At 40.5% G+C, this 18,226-nt stretch overlaps 1 protein-coding gene across 4 annotated transcripts in view; it reads right to left on the reverse strand.

Moving 5' to 3' along the window:
• Positions 1–1,479: 1,479 nt before the first annotated feature.
• CTTNBP2 (cortactin binding protein 2) overlaps positions 1,480–18,226 on the reverse strand; it is a 150,688-nt gene continuing 133,941 nt past the window's right edge. For 3 of the 4 annotated variants that reach the window (XM_078059495.1, XM_036077138.2, XM_036077140.2), the window contains 7 exons: positions 15,527–15,705; positions 12,799–13,004; positions 11,945–12,130; positions 9,333–9,396; positions 7,780–7,912; positions 6,596–6,694; positions 1,480–2,591 (listed from right to left, as the gene is read on the reverse strand). In XM_078059495.1, coding sequence (XP_077915621.1) covers positions 2,394–2,591; positions 6,596–6,694; positions 7,780–7,912; positions 9,333–9,396; positions 11,945–12,130; positions 12,799–13,004; positions 15,527–15,705 — 1,065 coding nt within the window. In that variant the 3' untranslated portion in view covers positions 1,480–2,393. Of the gene's footprint in view, positions 2,720–6,595; positions 6,695–7,779; positions 7,913–9,332; positions 9,397–11,944; positions 12,131–12,798; positions 13,005–15,526; positions 15,706–18,226 lie in introns of all 4 variants that reach the window. The other variant, XM_078059496.1, reaches the window with a different exon arrangement.

Below are 18,226 nucleotides of genomic sequence, written 5' to 3' on the forward strand. Positions count from 1 at the left end.
CTAGGGCTAGCCAACTGAACTTCAGTTATTAAGTATTAACTGAAAAGAAAAAATATTGCATTTTTGAAAATTCAACCTTGTCTCTCAAAATTGGCTACTTTTCGTAATCAGCTTTTGTGAAGTCTCTCCTTGTTTTCTCTTTTACATAAGCAACTGCAAAATAGTCTATTTTTTTTTTTTTTAAGAATCTTTTTTAAAAGATACTTTTAAAAAAAATTTATTTAAGAGAGAGAATGAGTGGTGCCTGGGTGGCTCAGTCGTTAATCATCTGCCTTTGGCTCAGGTCATGATCCCAGGTCCTGGGATCAAGCCCCGCATCGGTCTTCCTGCTCAGCGGGAAAGCCTGCTTCTCCCTCTCCCACTCCCCCTGCTTGTGTTCCCTCTCTCGCTGTGTCTTTCTCTGTCAAATAAATAAATAAATAAATCTTGAAAAAAAAAAAGAGAGAGCATGAGACGGGGGAGGGTCAGAGGGAGAAGCAGGCTCCCCACTGAGCAGGGAGCCCGATGCAGGGCTCAATCCTGGGACTCCAGGATCATGACCTGAGCTGAGGGCAGTTGCTTAGCCAACTGAGCCACCCAGATGCCCTAGAGTAGTCTATTTTGGAGACACCTTCAAGTTAACATAAAAAGAAAATGGAAATTGCTAATGTATTTTAGTTAATAATTTCCAATTACATGTCTCTTACTTGTTTCATACACTTGCAGCTCTATTATGAGCATCAGATTGTAAACTTATCATCAAAGACCTTCTTACCCCAAGCCACCCCCACCACTAGGCTCCCTTATATTGTATTGACTTTGAAAGATTTTTGGCCGTGACCTCACATCCCAGCCCGGCCCATTCATGTTTACATCTATGTCATAGAAACAAAGGCGTCACAAAATGTTTTTACTTTGATAGACACTAGGACATACTGACATTTTCCATTCTACTTCTAAAAATTGCTAGTTGTGACTCACTAAATTGATATAATGATCCATTAGATCTCTACCTGTATTTTGAAAGACCCCCAATCTAAATGCCTTCTTTAGACATCTTGCAGTCTGCCGTCCAATTCTTCCCTGCTAGAAAGATCTTCTCTGATTCATCCCTTGTGGCATAATCTTAAACACCCATTAAGATACTTGCAGATATTTTTCGTAAAGTTTAATATTGTATCCGTGTACATGTGTGTACTTCAATGTAAATAACCATTCTGGCCAAGAGAGGGCTTATAATACTCTTAGAAAAGTAAATCATTCTTGGTATAAAATCATACCTTTTGGGGGGTATTTATGAGAGAAATATATGTTTTGTTTACTGAACACCTAATTCTTAGAGCTCCACTTAAATGTTTTATTTAACACTTTCTAACAGGGGTGGGCCTTTCTGTGAACAGCTAGTGAAATACCAACAGGGAGAACACATTTTATAATTGAACACAAATCTCTGTTGCATGGATAAACTACTAAGAGCTATAAATAGAAACTACGGCAAAATTATCTCAGTAATTCAATATTTTATTGATGTCAAAGCATTTTAACTTTGAGTTGTATATGTCATTTCATTAGTAATTTTTGAAGAAACACTTCCAGAAAATATCAACTTTTATCAATCAGTTGTGCTACTAGAATTAAATCGAAGAGGGAGTTAACTAAATTAATTTATTGAAGCATTTGCAGTTATATTCACTTAGGTACAAAACTTTTGTAAGAAAGATAACACTTTTATTGCATTATATAATTTCATATTTTCTGGAGTCATAATGCAAACTCTGATAAGCATAAATATACATAATGCAACCAATCAGCAATGTAACCATTAAAAGATTTAAAATGTAAAACTAGAATTTAACAGGCAAAATACTTAATATGGCTTTTAATGGAAAGTAACTGTTTAGAAATGATTTGTTATTGCCCCATTCTAGTCATTCAAGTGAACATAAAGTTATCTCTATTTAAAAGCCAATGTTGTACATTTTATAACATGTACGCAATATGCTTCATGGACTTTCTTAAATATACAGATATATATATATATATATATATAGATATACAGTACACTGACAGTTCTAATACCCCTGAACATGTTGATTAAAACTATTACAATATTTCTATTATAAAACTACTTGAAAAGTTGGCATCACCTCTTGGTATTGAAGTTCAATCCTACAGAATTGGAAAGAAAAAAAAAAGCAACAAAATGTTGGTTATAAATACATTCTTTACAAAAAAAATTGAATAGTGGTCCCGCACTCATACTTTATATTACAGTGAAAACATTGCCTTCGTTTTAAGGTATTTACATCTTGTTGTCCTTGGTTTCTGTGTGAAATATATAGAAGTTGAGAGTGAGACTATTGTAGGCAGGCCTATTTGTTTAGTTTTCCTACTTGTTCATTTTTGTGGAAGTTTCAAATCTCTTCTTTTGAGTTGTTGTTGATTTCTATTTGCCTTGTATTTCTGCTGCTGCTTTTGGTGTTCTGGGAACACTGGGTGACTTTACTTCTAGGAACAGGAAGAAAAGACTTAACTCTTGAAACACCCAACTCAGTCTTTGATGGACTGTTGCTGCATTCGGCCGGTTGATGGCTGCTGAGAGGACTGACCCCCTGTGAGAGGAGAGAGCAGAACAGGGCTGTCACGTCTGACCTGGTGGCCACCCGCTAACCGCCGTCCTCACCTCCTGCTCTGTGTCTCTGCACCAGCATGGAGGAGAGTCTCCCTGAACACGGTTCTCCTGCAAAACCGAACAGCAGACTAGAGAGAGAAGAGGCTGAGTGATGAACTTCCTCCAGACCCACCACCTGATTTTCATTTAGGCCCTTCGTGGCCTCACAAGACTCCGTGAATCAAATGTCACAGTCTGGCAGCTTCCTGAAGTCCTGGTCCCGAAGGCATCACCAAACTGGATTAGTCAAAGCTACCGTCTCTGTAGGCAGCTCCTCAAATACCAACTCTCTCACTTTGGGTGAGTCACCTCACTTTTCTGCTTTCCTGGAAACCAGATATTAAACGCTCAGAAAGTATGCATTGATGAACTAACTACAAGACTGGAGCACGGCTCTGGGTGTTTCCTCCAGAGCAGAAACCATCCGTGCTCTAACAGGGGCACTTCCCTCCTGCACAGCCACGGAGCTGGACGGCTGACGTGATTTGTCCCCGGTCTCGGAGGGAGGACCTTGGGCCGGACCTCGGGCTCTCAACTTTCACTCAAGGTGTTTGCCCTTAGAGTGTCTAACATTCTGCCAACCAACCAACGTGAAGGAAGGCTTCCTCTCTGAGCTGCTCCCCATGCCTCGTAAGCAGTTGATCCTGACTTTCTCTCCTTTAATACAACTAAACAGCAATGGAACCATTAAAAGATTTAAAATGTAAAACTAGAATTTAACTGGCAAAATAGTTAATGTGGCTTTTAAAGGAAAGTAACTGTGTGGATTCCCCCTGGCCTTTGAATTCTCCTGGGCATCTTCTTAAATCTGGAAAATGGGACTTAGGCCTGGGCCTAGTAAGACCAATTCCAACTTGTAATTTGTTCTAAAACACCAGGAAACTCAACACGTGAGGCACATTTAGAAAAAATGGCATATTTTGCTAAAGACAGCAGCTGGGTGATATATGGAATCTATGAGCAAGGGGAGGGAAACCTGTAAGTGTCAGGGCCCAGACAGAGAAAAGGTGATACATGGTCCACCCCATTGTCTGCATCATGAAAGTGGGGGGCAGTGTGCATCATTACGGTCTGAGACAGGAAATGCTGACATGAAGTAACAAGAAGCTTCCCTTGCAGTTAAACATGTGCTTGGGGTGTGGGGGTGTGAGGGTGTAACAGGAGGCCTGTGGAGAGCTGCTGGGAGTGTAAGAACAGGGCCAGTGACTGCTACACAGAGTGTGCTTGGGCAGCTAAGCACAGGTTGGAGGTGTTTTCCCTAAGGCTAGGAGGTACAAGAGCCTGGGGCTAGGAGAGTTCATGGTGTTTAATGCTTTCTGGGCTAGGACCCAAAAGTTCTATTAAACATATAAGGTTACTTATCAATGTTGTACATATTAAGCTCAAAGAAAACTACTAGTTTGCATAGAAAAGTGCTGTACCCAAATTAAGTTTTAAAGTAATATTGTTAAATTAGAGCAGTTCATTCAATACTGACTCACTGCTGGAAGCTAGGAGGATACTATAATCCCTGCTCTCTAGATGGGGAAGTTGGGGATGGGCTGGGGAGACAAGTAAAGGAAAACACTGTAGAGAAGATGGCGGTGAGATGGATCTTTGAGGAGGTAGAGGGCTGTGATAAGTGAACAGGGGAGAAAGGGTACAGACAGACAGGAAGGTGTAGAGGATGGTGTGGAAATAGTGGATTACATGTAAGTTACATAAAGCTCTATCAACCCCTCTAAAGATACATTTAGAAACAAAGGGGCTGGACAAAATGGAGGACCAGATCAAAGTCCAGGTGGCACCTCAAACCAATTACATCAGAACCTCGGGATGGAGGGAGCATGATCTGGGCACTGGGGTTTAAAAACAAATCCTCAAGTGGATTTCATTATGCAAAAATGAGAATTTTTGCTTTCGGGGGAGTCATTTGGTTTTCATGAGAAGAAAACCTATCCGTGTCTGTTGTATTAGTGATTTAAATATGTGCATTTGTTTTTAATTTAGAAGGCTAACCTGCCACCAGATTAATAAATCCCACTACATTCCCTTACTGTTGGAGCAGTAAAGAGTTCTGTTGTGACAAATGAGGATTGTCGAAAGTGATTTCAGCTAAGCCAGAGAGCTCTCACTTTAAAAGAATTACTTCCTGATAACAGAAGGAACCGGGCATCTAACCAAGAACTGCGAGCTGAGTTTATCAGAAGGATAGAAAAGAAATGAGCCTGCCAAGCTTTCAGAAGGCTGTCCAATGTGTTACTTTGCCCTCTGCTGGCAGGTTCTGAAAAAAACACCTCCTCGCCCTTGCGGGGTAGCCCCTCCACCTGTGTTCAATGTGCGGAGGAGGAGCTGTTCTAATACCCACCTCAACTCAACCCCGTAAGAGCCCAGAGTGTATACGAGGACACATGTTTTTAAAGGTCTCTCTTAAAACCAAGCTGTCCTGAGTTGCCCTGAGCGTATCCCACTTTCAGTACTATTTTTTGTGGACAGTACCTTATTGTAGCAACCAATAAGGTCCTGTGACAGAGAAATAGGGGTACAAAAACCTTGCCTCCATGAGGCATTTAAACAATGGCAGCTGGTCACGACCGGTAAACATTTTTATATAGGAAAGTGACTTGGCCCTTGGAGAAACAGGTTCATGGTTTTTCTTCCCAGACTTTCCTGGTCTTTGCATGGACTGACTATTCTACAAGGAACCCTAAAGAGTGGTCCCGGAGGCCCAAGAAATGTGTTCAGGAGGGACAGCTCCTGACCAAAATGTCTTCCAGCCAGAATTCACAATTCTCCAAATTATGTTTTTGCTGTGCTTTCTAAACAGTTCCCAACTGGAGAGAGGGTGGGGGAGGCAGACATGATAATAGCAAGCCAGAAAGGTCTTGTCTTGCTCTTCTTCACAGATCATCATGTTATGTATTTTTTATTTGGGACCTCAGCCTTGCCAATGCTTCCCCCCTTCTTCCCCCAAAACCTACAGCTCACGTGTAACTAATTGGGACTGGAACCTCATGAAGCAGTGGGACAGCAGAGGCTGTGGTGAGCAGATGATGAATAATTTAATAGTCTCACCATGCTCACTTTCTAATCCTTCTCTCTGCAAACCCCCCCACCCCCCAGGTCTTCATCAGCCGCCGCGGGAGGGGACGAGAACAGGATGTGAGCCACACTCCACGTGATGTGGTGAACAAACCACCTCTTACTAACGGCCTCTATGAAATCTGCCTTCTCACAAAATAACTACTGGGTAAGAAGTAGTTTTATTGCGTGTGTTCACCCAGGAGTACCATGCTGGGCCATCTCTGGGCTTTTATTAACCATAGTCCTCACTCTGCCACTTACCATCCTGCCTTGTTTTCAAAGGAAAGCCTCTCACTGAAGCCAATGCGCATTATGGCAAGTTTAAAAAAAAAAAGTCCTTTTCAGTTCAGTTTCTTAAGTTTTTTTATTTAATTGATAGAGCACAAGCCAGGGGAGCAGCAGGGAGAGGGAAAAGCAGACTCCTGACGCGGGGCTCCAGCCCAGGACCCTGGGATCATGTCCTGAGCCGAAGGCAGATGCTTAACTGACTGAGCCCCCCAGGCGCCCCCTAAAAAGGACTTTTTTTTTTTCAGGTGTGATAGATCTTTCTTTACATTATTTAGCCTGTTGCAATTCTAAAATGCAGGAAACCTTAAACGTTCTCAGATGAATACATTTTAAAATAGAAGAACCAAGACAGAAGTCTCATTATATATACTTTTAACACACACAATGCTTTTCTACATCATTCTTTCAAGCTATTATCTATAAACAGTGATCTTTCTAACCCTGATTAACTACTGAACACTTACTTTTACTCTACTTCTCTTTTCACAGCTGTGGTTGAAAAAGAATTCTGTGATTCACACTGAAAGAAGATTTGGGAAGTCCATTCCACAGCAATCCTTTTTTGTCTCATTTTGCAGGGAAATGGGCACTTACCTTCGGTGACACTGGCATTCTTGGATTAACAGTTGCTGAAAAGGCAGGGTTGTTTCCTGAACTATCAAACCTCCTTAAATCATCCCTGGAATCAGCAATCTGGAAAAGAGACCATTTATCAAGTCATAGGTACACACTCAAGGCATAACTTAAATTCACTATAGAAAATCTGTATTTTCTATATGTGTTACCTTCTTCTCTGACCCTCAGGAGCTCTATGAACATACCCTCAAGGCCTATACTGTTCACAACAAAGACTCCAAGCCTTTAAGTGAAACTACCAGAAAATACATGAGAAACAGGTCTTCCTTCCTTAGAGATTATTTAAAAAAAAGTCAAAAGAAGGTGACCAGATGATGAGCCCTATAGAAAAAAAAAAATCTGTCCTGGCAAAATTGTAGGATTTTAATCATTACCTATTTTTCCAGTGGGTAACTATTTCAGCTCATTTCCAGCAAGGTAAAATCAGACTGTCAATTTGACTTTGTCCCGGAGATTTGGATTGTTCAGATGTAAGAGTTAAGAGCCTTTCGGTGGAACCTCACATTATAACTACCTTCTTATCCTCCCTTTCAAGTACAAGGCCTTTATCAAGGAAGCCTGGTTCAATTCGCTGCAGCTAACAGAGTGCCAAAACAAGGTGAACTTGAAGCTGTTGACGCTGCCTTTGAGATTTTTGGGTCACTGATTTCTATATATGGATCTCAATTTTCACGGCTTAAAAGGTTATGACCATATGCATTACAGAGGCCAAATTTTCTTGTAAGGAAGGTTGTGGCTTTTCCTCTGTCTATAACATGAGTCTGCTGTGATGCTCTCTTATTGATAGGTGACTTGTATACCAACATTAGAAAAACAAAAAGGAAGAAAAGCCTAGGGGAACAGTGATGCCTGAATGCGTTGGGTGTGATTTGTGCTAATGCAATCAACATGCAATTTTAACCTCAGGTCTTTCAGAGGAGTTTTGAAAAGCGAGCTGTGCTGAATAGAACTCCTTTTTATATAAAAGATAGTTTGGAAGAAAGGGCTGTTCTAAGCAAGGTAAAGAGGATTTGATTTGGAGCATTAACCATACTATTCAATCAGGAATTTCTTTCAGGGAACGGGCGTTATGATGTGGCTCTAAAGAATCTCTTTCCTGTCGGGGGAGCCAATCCATGTCCTCCCCGCTTTGTACTGCTTACCTTGCTTATATCAGATTCAGATTTGCTGGAGCACATACTCTGAAGTTCCTTGACAAGGTCTGCTTCATCATCTGAACCCAGAGACAGTCTTTGTTCCAAATTCAATGTCAATGATAAATCGTTCTCTAAAGACCTAATACAAAGTTCAGAAAAGAGTTTTTCAAAGTGGGAACCACAATCCAGTTTTGGGGAGTTGGGATGGGGTAGGAAAAGTTTCTAAATATCCTTTAAAAGAGTCTGAAATGTCACTTGATGGCACAGTTTGGCAACTCCCACTCAAAATTTTATTCACCGAGAAATCTACTTGGTTTAGAACATTCCAGTCCTCTTTTCTTCCCTTTCTCCAAGCCTAGATGAAACTTAAGACATGAAATACTGGGGAAGCAGAGGGACAGTCTGATACCCTGGAACAACTATAAATTTCTAACGTGGCTCTACCACTTACTAGCAACATGGCCACAGGTTGTATTTTCTTTTTTTCGCTTCCCTTAACACTTCAGTTTCTGGGTTATCTACATGATAGAGTTACTGGGGAAATTACACAGGCTGCTGCACATAACGGGTTCAGCAGTGTGCCCGGCAGAAAGGCGCATGTGTTACGGTTTCCTTTATCCATCTTCTCTCTCTTTGCAATTCCCCCGTCTGTAATTCTGTGAACTTGGTTCTAAATGTTACCTGTCAAGTGACAGGACACACAATTTATTGAGTTACAATGGAGAGCTATTTACACGCTGCCCAAACATTTCCATGATTAACCAAATCATCTTTGGTACCTCAAAATTTGTAAGCTAAAATAATTCCCTAGGAGCAACGTAAGAAAAAGTGATCATTTTAAAACATCAGTCATCTAAAGCCTGTTTATCATGTCTTTATGTCAAAAGCATTAATGATCAAGTTTGATAAAAAAGCCATTAATATTTCTAACCTTTCCAACAAACTACAAGCAAAAAAGGCTTTATGTTAAGTTATATTGAGCTTAAAGAACATGTTTTTTAGTTTTCATGTGAAGGTGAGAATATGCCATCCCAAAATGTGTCACTTTGGCTGGTGGGTTATTTTGATCTGAAGTCAATCAAGACCCAGCTGACTCAAGGAAAACTTAACCTAAAAGAATTTAGAATTTAGAAAGAGCTACTACCAGAGCTAAGGTTTTTATCTGAAATACCCCTGTCTGGCAGGGCAAGCATCTGCTCTTATCCTGTGATTCACCCCCCTTCCCCTCAAAGCCCCAGGCCCCTATACCATTCCTTAGCTGAGGATGACAATATAACCCTCAACTGCCTGATGTGGCCCTGAGTCTCCTATCTTTGGGGCTCCCAGACATAGGAAATTAAATTCATTTTTCTCCTGGTAATCTGTCTTATATCAATTTGATCATTAGACCAAAGAACCTACAAGAGAAAATTTTCCTACCATTACACATTCATTCGTTCGATTTCAGTTTAATACTAGCATTTGAATGACCTCTATTTTTTAAAAATATATTAATAGCATTATAGATGTACAAATAATGAAAACATGTATTGTTTGCTGCAAGTTAAAGGGAAACTTACTTTTGTTTTGACAGAGAGGCATTCCTGTTATAATTCAGCTGAGATACAGCTTTAATTTTGATACCTGTTTAAAGAAAAATGTAATCATTTTCAACAGAATCAATCATTGTCCCTGTGCATCTTGAACTCTGTATTTAAAAGAAACAGACTATGGGGACGCCTGGGTGGCTCAGTCGTTAAGCATCTGCCTTTGGCTCAGGTCGCGGTCCCAGGGTCCTGGGATCGAGCCCCGCATCGGGCTCCCTGCTCGGCGGGAAGCCTGCTTCTCCCTCTCCCACTCCCCCTGCTTGTGTTCCCTCTCTCGCTGTGCTTCTCTCTCTGTCAAATAAATAAATAAAATCTTTAAAAAAAAAATAAAATAAATATAAAAGAAACAGACTATGGACTCTGTTCTTTGATACTGTTTTTGGATTGAATTCATCTCTTGAGGCATTTCTCCTCAGGGAAGTAGCTCTGGATGGAGTTTCCTGCATAGGATTGCTTTTATAAATGAATGGCCCCTCTCCTAAAATTGTAGGACTGTTGCTAGCACAAATTATCTCTAAAGAATGATTTTGAAAAGTTGAATATATCCTCATGAAGAGGTCATCAGAGACAATCTCTATACTAGTTGCTTTGCCCATACTTTTGTCGTCATTGTCAGAAAGGGTGGCTATCAGATTTCCCTAATTACCATATAGGTGCCTAGGCTTGGTCCCCGTCTCCTGAAGCCTGTGACCTGACATCATAGCTTTTCTGTTTTACATCAGGAGAAAAAGAGGCTGTGTCTTTACCAAACTTTATAATCACCCATCGTTATCTGTGTAGAATGCAAAGTGGTTTCTATTTTGATAAACAATGGCGTCAGAAAAACCAATAGCAACCCAAACATTGTAATATCAAATGGAACTATTGGGAAAAAAATTTACCAATATAAAAAATGAAATATCCCAGTTACGCACAATTCTATTAATCTTTTGAATACGGTTTCATATTTCTAAGAGTATAACATTTGATATATCAAATATTAAAACATAAAATTATAAATTTTATACTTATATTCAATAATTTAACTTTTTAATATTTTACATAATCGTTTTCTGAGTTTGACTTAATACTGTTTTAAATTCATATGCACTTTATTGATTTTGTTTGTCCACTCTAAAGTATACACTGACAATGCTTATTGTTTAGTTATTTGGCTCAAGCCAGAGGCTGGTCTTAAACCCTACAGAAATTGTAATAAACTTGGAAATGATAGTGAAGAGCCTGGGTGGGTGTCCTGTTATTTGAGTGCTTATGGATTATTCCATGTACCATGGGATTAGAGTGGCATGGATGGAGGAAACAGCATAGGACTCGCAAGAAACAAAAACATGGGTTGCAGAGCCCCGTGATAGGGACAGACAGCCAAAGGTTTCCGAACCTCAGTTTTGTTACCTGGAAATGGAGAAGATAATCCTCATCTTAGAGCTCTTTTGCACTACATATAGGGATAGACAAGTGGAAGGTACAATCCTTGCTCCAGAGGTCATCTCAGCAGTCTCTATGCCTTAGGAGGGGGCTGATGTCTAATGACTTTACTCCCTGAATCAAACACTCTAACTCTGGGAAGTAATGGCAAACTCTTAAAATCAGAATATATCATATTATAGATACACAGCAATCACCTTAAAAAAGTATAAGGAAACTCATTCAGTGACTTTACATTCAGTCATTAAAAAAAAAAAGTCACAGTTTATGGACACATGCATGGGGTAATTACAAAACTTCAGCATGTATTAATATTAATACATGCTGTATTTTGCTGATTTTTAAGTATGAAAACATTAATGAACACAGGCAATTTTTCATGTTTCAAAATTTTAGGCATATTCTCTCTTTTTAGCAACTCTACTATAAAATGGGCATGATATTATACATAACAGAATATGTTGGGGGTGGGAGGGGCTCCCCAAATTACATATATGAGAAATGCACAATGCATATGAGGTTGGAACATCTTTTCATTCTTACTCAAATATGGATTTCCTTTAGGAAAGTCAATTCGTATGATTACTGATTACCCTATTGCCAAAGCCAAAAGGAATAGGTCTAACACCAGAGATAAATGTTTTAGCCTGTTTGAATAAAAACTTATTCTTTTTTTATAGAGGATATTCCATTATATTGAATCTTTTTAATAATTTAGGAGAACATAAACCCTAAGAGGGCAGGAATTTTTGTGTTTGCTCTCTTTCCAGTGTGTAGACTAGAAGCTGACACAATATAGGAGAAAGAAATGTGTAAAACTGATTGATTCACGAAGGCCTTAAACTGGTATGAAATGTATCTCTATACATACTTTAAAAAATTTAAGGTTGGCTGAGAGATGACACAGAAAAGGAGAAAACTTGGCCTAAGTACAACTGTTGTATTACATAGATTGAATGGTGGATGCCACAAACAAACAATTATTTCCTCCCAGATATTTTTGGAAATGTACCTACTACCCCCTGTTCATTCCCTGAGAATATGCATTGAAAACCTCAACTTTGTTGAATGCATAGTGAGAAAAGTAAAAACACACTCACACTCCGAAAGCAGAGCCGGAGTGCCCACGTGCCTCCAGGCAGCATGGCCACCTCACTTACCTTCCTCGCTCAGGCCCAGCTTACTCCAGGACGGAGGAGAAAAGCGGCCAGACTTCTTGCGAGGACTGGTGCTCACTTTTCTCCAGGCACCACTCTCTCCTTTCTTTTTGCTACAACTGTTGTAACTTGAGACTATAGATAATGGGAAACCTCCTCCTTTGAAATCAGCTGTGTGCTGGTCCAGCTCTGAAACAACACAAATCATGTTTTCCCAAAAAGAAGGCAGTGAGCCTGCGTTTCATAGTCAAGTAAAATATAACAATTGCAGTTCTCCAAGAAATATTCTTCGAAATCATGGCTGTGCTTAATACCCAAGCAGGGATGTTGTGACCCAGCAAATTTTACTTGGAGATCTGGAATTACTGAGCCAATAATTTAGAGAGTTCTCATATGATCTTACTTCTGTGTGGAATTTAAGAAACAAAACAGAGGATCATAGGGGAAGAGAGGAAAAAATAAAAGATGAAATCAGACAAACCATAAGAGACTCTTAATCATAGGAAACAAACAGAGTTGCTGGAGGGCAAGGAGGTGGGGGTAACTGGGTGATGGACATTAAGGAGGGCATTTGATGTCATGAGCACTGGGTGTTACGTAAGACTGATGAATCACTGAACTCTACATCTGAAACTAATAATACATTATCTGTTAATTGAATTTAAATAAAATTTTTAGGAGGGAAGACTAAAAAAAATTTTTAAAAGTTCTGGGACAGTGGTGTCAAATGTACATTAAGGTCGAGATAATTTCTTTACTTCCGAAGAGAGAAAGAAGAGCTCCCTTATAATGAATCCAAACAAATATTATGTAAGAGTGAATTTCCTCCCCTCCCCTCCCAGCACCAACCTGCATACCTGCTCTCTGGAGGGGACAGCCATGCAGCACAGCTTTATTGAGCAAGATGCTGAGAGCAGCTTTAACCACAGCCTGCTGTCCTTGGCTCGGGTGGTTTCGAGCAGTTATCAGCCCCAGGCCCGGCTGTCTTCTCACGGAGGCTCTTGACAATATTGCTTCTTGAACTCTGGGTGCAATGATAGCATTCCACAGCTTAGCCATCCACCTTGCAAGAGAAGGGCAGTTGGCAGTGAGGTCCGGTCACAGATTACACACCACACCACGAAGGACGGGTTTGAAGAGCATGGAAAAAAACATTAAGTATTTCTACAGATATGCTAATTTTCCTAGGTGGTTTTGAAATAAGTGAAATTGGGGCACCTGGGTGGCTCAGTCAGTCAGGCGGCTGCCTTTGGCTCAGGTGGTGATCCCTGGGTCTCAGGATCGAGCCCTGCATCAGGCTCCCTGCTCAGCAGGGAGTTTGCCTTTCCTTTTCCCTCTCCCTCTGCTGCTCCCCCTGCTTGTACTCTCTCTTTCAAATAAATTATTTTTTAAAAAAGTGAAATTATCCAATATCAAAGATATTTGACTTTGCCTCAAAAATACAATGTTTTGCAAATGACAGTGTTCACATGTCTCTTTCCTTTTACCTTCTAAGATCATTGAGAGCAGGAATCAATGCTTAAGTGTGTGTTGAATGAATGCATAAATAAAATACATGGAAGGGAAAGTAAATTTGCAGGCGGAAGTCTAGAAAAAAGATTTCCTGGAAATCGATGTCTAAATAGCTTAAACTTATTTGCCATATGTCCTTAATAAGATACATATATTTTAATATTTCTGAAATTGGGGTAGATCTTGTACTCAGTGGCAAATTAAATCTCTCCACCCCAAGGCAAAGGCTCAGTGTTTGCACGTGGGTGGGCTTAGCTCTGGAGAGCGGGGATGGGGTCACCAGCTGTCTCCCCAGGTGGACTCTTTGTAGTAATAGCTGTAGCAGTGGGACTTTACCCAAGGTTGGGGCATCCAACAGCAATTGCAATTCCTTTGTTGCAACATTAAAAAAACACTTGTTTCAAGGCTGTAGAAGCTAAACCACATCTCCCAGTATAATGAAGTTTTCAAAGCTATTAGATATTGGTGTAAGCCTTTCAAGACTTAAAACTTTTGCCCAGGTATCAAGCATCGGTATATTAAGCTTCTCTGTTAATGTCTAATGATATGTAATTCAAGAGAAAAAAAAAAAACTGTAAGAGCGGAATAAAGACAAAAATCTGGTGTTCTGTACCATGTGTCAGACCTGCGCAAGCACTCCTAAAGGTATTAAGGGGTAAAGATGGTAAGCTTTGGTTTAAAAAAAAAGTAGTGCTTCCTGAACACAGCTGTTGGGAGACAATCCTCCATGGCACGTCTGCACATCGAGTGTCCACTTCTTGGCTCTCTTTTCAAGGATGTTAGTTAGTAATGCAAACAGCCTTGGAAGAGAGAGACAATGTCTCCCTCTGGAGAAGGCAGATTTGTTTTCCTTACTAGGATAATGAAAGTGGTACTTCCTTCCAGGGCAAAAGGTGGGCAGATTTGCCAGCAGCCCCCTTTAGGAGCCTGGGGGATTCTCAAGCTCCGAGTTCGGCAGCTGGGATCCATGGGCCACTGTCCGTCACCCCCCCGGGGCCTGAGGCGCAGGGAGAGCCACTGCGTGGGTGAGGCACAGGCTGGGGCTGCGCTCAGGGCTGGAGTCCTCAGCTTCTGACCCGGCGTCACGCGCTTGCGGCAGCCGAACTTGCTAGCTTGCAAGTAGCGTTTGCATCTCACAGCAGAGTCCCTGTAGTTGTTGGCAATGATAGGCAAGGCCCAGATTAGCTCCTAAGAATCTTGAGACTCTGGATGTGAAGAAGGCTTAAAGTTAATTGTAATACTGATGAAAAAAGAGGTGATTACATGAATAAATATATTTCTGCTCTTCAGCAAGAAAACGCTATATACATTTTATTATTGTAATTCTTCCTTTCCCCCAATTAGCTGTTTTGAAATTGACCATTTGTTACAATAGAGAAGATAGATTATTTGTATGCCCTGCTTTCCAAAATGGATTTCTGCCCAGGATGCCAGAAAGTACAGAATCGATGCTAACAGTTAATCACAGAACCTTACTAAGCTGGATGGTGATACATTTCTTCCTCTTGATTTTCTATTTCATTAACTTTATTGTTAATATGTCTATTCTCATAAGCTGTTACAAAGGAAAACATAGTATTTAAGTATCATTAATAAAGGAGGAAGCTTTTTCTTTTTCTTTTTTTGAGAGAGAGAGAGAGAGAGAAAGAGAGTGGGGGGAGGGGCAGAGGGAAAAAGAATCTTAAGCAGGCTCCACGCCCAGCACACGGGGTTCGAGCTCATGACCCGAGCTGAAATCAAGAGTTGGACACTTAACCAACTGAGCCATCCAGGCGCCCCAAGGAGGAAGCTTTTTAATTCATCAACAGAATGTAAGCTTCCGTTTTTGGTTATAAGATCCTCGATGAATTTCTCATGTAGGCCTTTCCCAGGAGACACCGCACTGTATGTTGAACAGGACTTTGAGGAGACTTTTGTAACAACTGGAAACTGCTACTTACTAGTTCTCAGTAAAAAGTTTCCTTAGGAGCTACTTAGCAACAGATGAGTCACGGTCGTCCTCGGATGGGAAGTGCAGAGCTCCTCGGCCATGGCTCTATTTTAAATAGGTAAGTAAGGAGAAATAACACTTACTTCACTGTCGCTTGGGCATGTCCTGGGACTACAGGACAAGACAGGAAATACTTTGGCCCGAGAAGTGCTTCAGGTGTGCCCAAGCGGGCCAGGCAGGAGTTGAGCTGGCGCCAGACGGCCAGGGCCCAGTCGACGGTCTTGCACACGGGATCACAGGGGGAGGGCACCTGACCTCTGAACTACAGAGACAGAGAGGCCGGACGTGGGGCTTGGCTTAGAACAGTGCTTCTTTTAACAGTTCAAAAATGAGAAATACAAACATTTAAAACTGTAAAACAAAAACATAGCTGAATCTGATCCACTTGAGGTGGGTGAAGGAGGGACAGCTAATACTATTATGTGTGTTCCATGAGATACAGATCTGTAGCTTGTTACGTGAAATGAAAGCGTTCAGACACAAAAGAGCAGTAAGAAGACTAGGAAACCTTACACAAATTCTTAACTATCAGTTCTGGTAGAAATTATTATCCACATGCATACAGAGTACTTCACAGGGCCTTGCACATAGTAAGTAGGTGTTAAAAAAGGATTTTGATTTCATGAAACAATATTTGGTTAAGAGACAAGATGGTCCATCTAGATCTGTGGCATGTTCACTTTGTATTAATTTTAATTTCCTTAGGAGGAAGGTCTCAACTAGAATGCTAACTTCATCAAAATGTACAGAACTCTGCTGACATAAAGAAATTTGTTTTGAAATTTTTAAACATGCAAATTTTAAATAATAGTATGTAATATACATGGTTTGATGGTAGCAGTTCTTTTTAGAATTATGTTCTACAAAATCAAGTCCCTTTTTTTTTTAGTATAGAGGCTTCACAAAAGGACAAAGATTTCTTAGTATTAGGAGAAATATCCTTCAATTATTTAGAAGTCAGATACAGCAGTTAACTCAGTGCTTTAGAAGAAAGGGATTCCTACAAATCTTGGTTTTACCAAGTTATTATGATATTAAGACTGGGGATAGTTTATGAATATGGGTATGTCCTACTTGAAGGGATATAATTTGGCCAAGTCAAAATGAAAGAGTGGTTCAGCGATCCTAGCAGCTCTGTTAAAACGGTCTTACTGTGTTACATAAAGCCTTGGGGGCTCTTACAATTTCCCTTCTCTTCAAAAGAGGAATAGTTGTATTTCTCTGATACTCTTCCTGCAAGAGTAAGATCATGTACTACAATTAATGATAGTTGAATATTTACTTCTTCTTAATAAAATTACAATTATTGTTTATTAAATACCAGTAGGATGCCTGGTATTGTCCTGAAAGGCCTCTTGACTTATATTCCTTTCAGGAATTGGAGGAAGAAATTGTGATCAAGGGCCGGTGTATGTCTAAGTACCCCCTCCCCAAAGATTTGGTTCTGTTAAACAGTTACAAGATTTCTGAGGTTTTGCAGGAGTCATTCATTCCCATTGCATACGTACCCAAGGAATCTGTTTTATTAAGCTACTTGAAGTGACTCTTGGTAAGTGAAAGGCATTATCCCTCCCCCTTCCTATTCTTCACAGCACACCCCACATTCCCATTCTCAAACACAGTGTGGAAGTAAAATAAATCCTTTACAAACTATGTGTACCAGTGAGCTGGATGTGGGGGAGGTCCATTTTACCTGAAATAGTGCCACATCTACAGAATAAAACTGGGACTTTTCAGAGGATAACATGCAAATTCATGAGGCCTTCCATATTTTTCCCTTAGGTAAACTATGGACTTCGGGTGATTATGATTTATCAATGTAGGTTCATCCTTGGTGAAAAAAAATGTACCATTCTGATGAGTGCTAGACACTAGGCATGTATGGAAGCAAGGGGTATGTGGGAAATCTGGGTACCTTCCTCTCATTTTTAATGTAACCTAAAACTGCTCTTTAAAAAAAAAAAAAGTTTTTAAGGAAAAAAAACTAGTATCTTTTGTGATTATTTATGTGAATTTTTTTTGGCAAAGAAATTTAAATATTAATGATAACATTAATGGAAGCATCAGTAATTTGCAAAGCTACACACCTATGACTGTCATTACCTCACTTTTCTTCCTACTGGTGGACATGATATGATGGCCTAGCTTTGGTCAAAAGCATGTATTTATTACCAGCCAGTGGATTTTAACAGAGCTTGGGGTAGATGATTTCTCTGATTAAATTAGGAATTTCAGATACTAACTCCCAGCACTAGTGGCAAGCATAGTTTACTGAATTACCAAAACCATTCCCACTCCATATTTCTCCCCACTCTCCTCCCCTGATCCCCCACCCACAAACGCACGCACAAAGAATTTTGTTCAAGTACTTGGGGGAGAGCTTCCGTCTTGGGAAGGTAAGTCTAGCCACGATCTGGGGCAATAGGGTGGGCACAAAACCAGTTCTGATTAATGAAACAGGAAAAGTCTTCTGTTTCCAGACGTTTCAGAAAAAGATGTTTTCCTCCCTGATAAGGAGATTGAGAAGGCCTAAGCTCCCTTTCCCCTGTAGTAGCAGCCAGGGTCCCCCCTTTGACATGCTTGGGTGTGGGTGTGGTGCCTGAGGCCCTGCTGACATCCTGCAATCTTGAGGGGAGCTCAGGAGACTTCCCCCAGACCCAGGACCTGACATCACGGCAGTGAACAGATGTCAGCAACACCTACCACACGACACTGGTTATGTGAGGGAAAAAATGCCTTTTTGTGAAGTAGGTGGCCTAGTGGGTGTTGTGCTCTTTACAGCT

The sequence above is a fragment of the Halichoerus grypus genome, chromosome 12, assembly GCF_964656455.1.
Source record: "Halichoerus grypus chromosome 12, mHalGry1.hap1.1, whole genome shotgun sequence".
In the NCBI taxonomy this organism is placed as follows: Eukaryota; Metazoa; Chordata; class Mammalia; order Carnivora; family Phocidae; genus Halichoerus; species Halichoerus grypus.